General features: G+C 61.3%; 2 protein-coding genes across 2 annotated transcripts in view; both read left to right on the top strand.

Moving 5' to 3' along the window:
• The first annotated feature begins 79 nt into the window (after positions 1-79).
• On the top strand, positions 80-1871 carry LOC113941054 (ephrin type-B receptor 3-like). Its single transcript, XM_027632220.1, has 3 exons — positions 80-260; positions 730-923; positions 1027-1871. Exons 1-3 carry the CDS (start codon positions 204-206, stop codon positions 1127-1129), a joined length of 354 nt encoding a protein of 117 aa, XP_027488021.1. The 5' UTR covers positions 80-203; the 3' UTR covers positions 1130-1871.
• Positions 1872-2953: 1082 nt separating this feature from the next.
• Positions 2954-5055, top strand: part of LOC113941053 (eukaryotic initiation factor 4A-I-like) — a 3718-nt gene continuing 1616 nt past the window's right edge. The window contains exons 1-3 of the mRNA XM_027632219.1: positions 2954-3029; positions 3926-3980; positions 4515-4647. Of these exons, the coding sequence (XP_027488020.1) occupies positions 3007-3029; positions 3926-3980; positions 4515-4647 (211 nt within the window). The 5' untranslated portion in view covers positions 2954-3006. The remainder of the gene's footprint in view (positions 3030-3925; positions 3981-4514; positions 4648-5055) is intronic.

Here is a 5055-nt window from a genome sequence, read left to right on the forward strand (position 1 = left end):
CCCCCAAGGCCCCCTGGGGATTTTGGGGTCCCTGTGGGGTTCTGGGGGGTTTTGGGACTCCCTGAGGGGTTTTGGGGTCCCCCTGACCCCCCCGTGCCCCCCGTTTTTAGGGGGGGAAGATCCCGATCCGCTGGACGGCCCCCGAGGCCATCGCCTTCCGCACCTTCACCTCGGCCAGCGACGCCTGGAGCTACGGGATCGTCATGTGGGAGGTGCTGAGCTTCGGGGAGAGGCCCTACTGGGACATGTCCAACCAGGACGTGAGTCACCCCAAAATCCGGGACCCCAAAAACCCCCAGAACCCACCTGGAACCCCCCAAACCCCAAAAATCCCCCAATCCTTGTGGGAGGTTCTGTCCTTCGGGGAGGGGCCCTACTGGGACGTGTCCAACCAGGACGTGAGTCACCCCAAAATCCGGGACCCCAAAAACCCCCAGAATTACCTGTGTCCCTCCCCTGTCCCACCTGTCCCTCACCTGTCCCTCCCCTGTCCCAGGTGATCCACGCCATCGAGCAGGACCCCCTCTGTCCCTCACCTGTCCCACCTGTCCCTCACCTGTCCCACCTGTCCCTCCCCTGTCCCTCCCCTGTCCCAGGTGATCAACGCCATCGAGCAGGACTCCCTCTGTCCCTCACCTGTCCCACCTGTCCCTCCCCTGTCCCTCCCCTGTCCCTCCCCTGTCCCTCACCTGTCCCTCCCCTGTCTCACCTGTCCGTCCCCTGTCCCAGGTGATCAACGCCATCGAGCAGGATTACCGGCTGCCCCCCCCGGCGCGGTGCCCGCCCGCCCTGCACCGCCTCATGCTGGAGTGTTGGCAGCGCGAGCGCCGCGCCCGCCCCACCTTCCCCCGCATCGTCCACGCCCTCGACCGCCTCATGCGGCACCCCCAGAGCCTCAGGGTCACCCCCCCGGACCCCCACAGGTGAGGGGGGACACGGAACACACCTGGGGGGGTGACGGGGGGTCGGGATGGGCACGGAGGGTGCGGGGACCTGGTGGTGACCCCCCCTAATGAACCCCCCCAGGGACGTGCTGAGCGCGGAGGCGGCGCCGGCCGGGCACCGGCAGCAGATCCTGGAGGGCACCCGAAGCCTGCAGAGCCCTCCCAAAGGGGACCCCCGGTGCTGAACCCCCCCCAGCCCAGCCCAGCCCAGCCTGGGGCAAGATGGCACCGCCGGGAGCGGCGCTGAGGGACAACATGGCCGCCAGGACAAAATGGTTGCCGGGACAATATGGCCGCCAGGACAAAATGGTTGCCGGGACAATATGGCTTCCGGGACAATATGGCTTCTAAGACAACATGGCTGCTGGGACAATATGGCTGCCGGGACAATATGGTTGCCGGGACAATATGGCTGCCGGGACAATATGGTTGCCGGGACAACATGGCCGCTGCTCCAGTCCAGCAGTTGCTCCAAAATGCCCATCTGTGCAACACGGCCCCTGTTGCAGTGTGGCCCCCGTTCCAAGATGGCGGCCGATCCAAGATGGACCCTGAGACAACAAGGCCGCCATTCCAATATGGCCACCCATTCAAGATGGCCGCCAATTCAAGATGGCCGCCAATTCAAGATGGCTGCCAATTCAAGATGGCCGCCAGATCAAGATGGCCACCGTCCCCAAGCATCGTCCTATGACATCACCACAGACCGTGATATTACCCTGATGACATCACCAACCCCACCCTGCCAGTCAGTGACATCACTGGGGGCTGTGGGCGTGGCCTGAATGTGACCCCCAATGACGTCACAGCCAATTGTTCCCCCTTTGTGGGAGGGGGGTGTGGTCAATGTGGGCGTGGCCAGGGTGGGCAGGGCCCCCCCGGTGTTTTATTAACGAATTAATTAATGAATCATTAATTAATTACTCCTCAAATCCTGGGTTGGAGCCAATAAAAACACAGGTATGCAAATGAGGGGGCGGGGCTGAGCCCGGGGGGGTGTTTGGGGGATTTTTTTGGGACAGTTTGGGGGGGTCACGGGGGGGGCTTTGGGGACAATTTGGGGACATTTTTGGGGACATTTCTGTGACATTTGGGGGGGGTCAGGGGGGTCTTTAGGGACAATTTGGGGACATTTAGGGAAAATTTTGGGAGGTCCAGGGGGGGTTCGGGGACATTTTTGGGCGGTCTGGGGGTTTTGGGGGGATTTCGGGGACATTTTAGGGACATTTTGGGGGGCTCTGCAGGGTGTTGGGGGGGTTGGGGACATTTTGGGGGGATTTTGGGGTTTTTTTGGGCGGTCTTTGGGTGAGTCTGGTGACACTTGGGGGGTCTTTGGGGACATTTTGGGGGAGTTGGACCCAAAGGGGGGGGGGGGGACAAGGCCTCGAATTGGGGGGGTTCCCCTCCCCCCCTCCCCCCTCCTCTCTCCCTCCCCCTCCCGGGGCAGTTTCGGGGCGCGGTCCCTTTAAAAAAACAACCGGGCGTGGCCGCCGCCCCTCCCCCACCCCCCCACCCCCACTCCCCAACCCCCCAAATACAGGGGATCCCCCCCGCCCCTCCCCCACCCCGATGGGTCCCAAAAATAAGGGCCCCTCCCCTCCCCCACCTTTTTTTTTAAGATCCCCCCAAAATTTGGAGCCGCCCCTCCCCCCTCCCCCCGGGTTCCCCCCCTCCCCCCAAAATTTAGATCCTTCCCCTCCCCCCCCCTCATTTTGGAAGGTTCCGGGGTGGGGGAGGGGCTCTCCCAACCTTCCCCTCCCCCTCCCACATGTCCCCGGAGCCCCGCCTTTTCCGCTCAAAGCCCCGCCTCTTCCGCCTCAAACCCCGCCCCTTCCCTTCCATGGGCGTGGCCTCCCCGTCAACCAATCGCCGCCAGCTCCAGGCGCGGCCACGCCCTTTTAATCCCGCCCTTGGTGGGCGTGGCTAAGAAGGGTTTAGCCAATCGCCGCGCGCCGTGGGCGTGGCGAGGGCGGTCCCAACCAATCAGCGAGCGCTGTGGGCGTGGCCAAAGCCCTTCTTAAAGCGGCAGCGGCGGGGGGGCCGCCCCGAACCGGCCCAGGCGATGTCGGCGAGTCACGACAGTCGGTGCGAGATTTGGGGGGGGGGTGGGGGGGGGGGGGGGGTTTGTTTTTGGGGGCCGTGCGGGGGGGGGGTTTCTCGCCATTAAACCCCCTCCCCCACCCCCCTGTTTTTCCTCAATCCCCCGTTTTTATCTTTAAGTTTTTCCAAATTTTCCCTTTTTTCCCCAATTTTCGGCGATTTCTGGCGGGTTTGGTTCCCCTCCCCCTTCAATCCCCTGCTCCCCTTTTTTCCCCTCCCCCCTCCCCCTTTCCTTTCCCTTTCTCTGTTTTTCCTTCGTTTTCCCCTTTTTTCCCCCTTTGATTTTCCCTTTTCTTTCCTACTTTTGAATGTTTCCGGGTTTTTTTTCTCCCCCCTCCCCAAATCCCGCCCTTCAATCCCTTCCCCCTTTTTTTTTACCCCTCCCCGCCTCCTATATTTGTCCCTATTTCCCTTTTTTCCCCTGTTTTTCCGCCTTTTCCCCTGTTTTTTTTCCCTTTTCCCCCTTTAATCTCGATTCTTTTCTTTCCGCGTTTCTTGGGTATTTTTTTCGGGCCCCTCCCCCCAATCCCGCCCTTCAATCCCTTCCCCCGCCTCCCTTTTATTTATAATTCCTCTTTTTCCCTTTTTTTTTCCCGTTTTTTCCCGATTTTTCCCCTTTTTTCAGCCCCCCCCAAACCACGTGGCCGCGCGCGCGCGCCTTTTGTGAGCGACGTCACCGGCGGCGGCCGCCCCTGATTGGCGGGTTGAACGGAAACGGGGGCGGGGCTTTCGCCGCGGCGGCCGCTGATTGGCCGCTTGAGGCGGAAGTGGGGGCGGGGCTTCCTGTGGGCGCTTCCGGGGGCTCCGCGTGCGGGTTTGGGGGGGGAGGGGAAACGGGCGGGGTCAAAGGTCACGACGTGTCGCGACATCGGCCCCGACAGAGCCCGAGAGAGGGAAAATGGACCCGAGGGGATGGAACCGGACGGAGTCATCGAGGTGAACGGGGCGGACTGGGGCGGACTGGGAGGGGTTAAATCAAACTGGGAGGGACTGGGTGGGACTGGGAGGGGGGAAAGTCAAACTGGGAGGGACTGGGAAGGGTTAAAGTGGGACTGGGAGGGACTGGGTGGGACTAGCAGGGGGGAAAGTCAAACTGGGAGGGACTGGGAGGGGTTAAAGTGGGACTGGGAGGGACTGGGAGGAGTCCAGATCATACTGGGATAGAGTGGGAGGAGTCAGAACTATACTGTAATTAACTGGGATGAGTCAGAGTTACACTGGGATGGACTGGGAGGGGCGTGAACCAAACTGGGATGGACTGGGAGAAGTCCAAACCAAACTGGGATGGACTGGGAGGAGTCAGAGCCAAACTGGGAGGGGTCCAATCCCTCCTGGGCAAACTGGAATCTGCAGCAACCCTTACTGGGAACGACTCTGCTGCACTGGGGCTGCACTGGGCTGGCACTGGGGGGTCTCTGGGCCATCACTGGTCCTTACTGGTCCTTACTGGTCCCTCGTGGTGCCCCGCAGAGCAACTGGCACGAGGTGGTGGATTCGTTTGACGAGATGAACCTGTCGGAGCCGCTGCTCAGGGGCATCTACGCCTACGGCTTCGAGAAGCCCTCGGCCATCCAGCAGAGAGCCATCCTGCCCTGCATCAAAGGTGGGACCCCCCCGGGCCCCCCCAAAACGGGACCGGGACCCCCCAAAACCCCCAAATCCACCCAGAAATAGCCAAAATCCCCAGAAAACCCTGCCCAAATCCACCCAAAGTGCACCCAAAACCCGCCCCAGCAGTGGCTCCTCCTGCCCTGCAGCAAAGGTGGGACCCCCCCAAAGCCCTGGGACCCCCCAAAATGGACTCGGGACCCCCAAAAACCCAAAAAATCTGTTCTGTTCTGTCCCCAGGCTGTGATGTTACTGTGTCTGTGTCCCCAAGTTATGACATCACTGTGTCTGTTTGTTCCTGGGCTGTGATGTCATTTTGTCTGTCCTGGGGTTATGACATCACTGTGCGTGTGTGTGTCCCCAGGCTATGACATCACTTCCTGTTCAGTCCCCAGGCTATGAC

This window comes from Corapipo altera, unplaced genomic scaffold (genome assembly GCF_003945725.1).
Source record: "Corapipo altera isolate COAL_440 unplaced genomic scaffold, ASM394572v1 60318, whole genome shotgun sequence".
In the NCBI taxonomy this organism is placed as follows: domain Eukaryota; kingdom Metazoa; phylum Chordata; class Aves; order Passeriformes; family Pipridae; genus Corapipo; species Corapipo altera.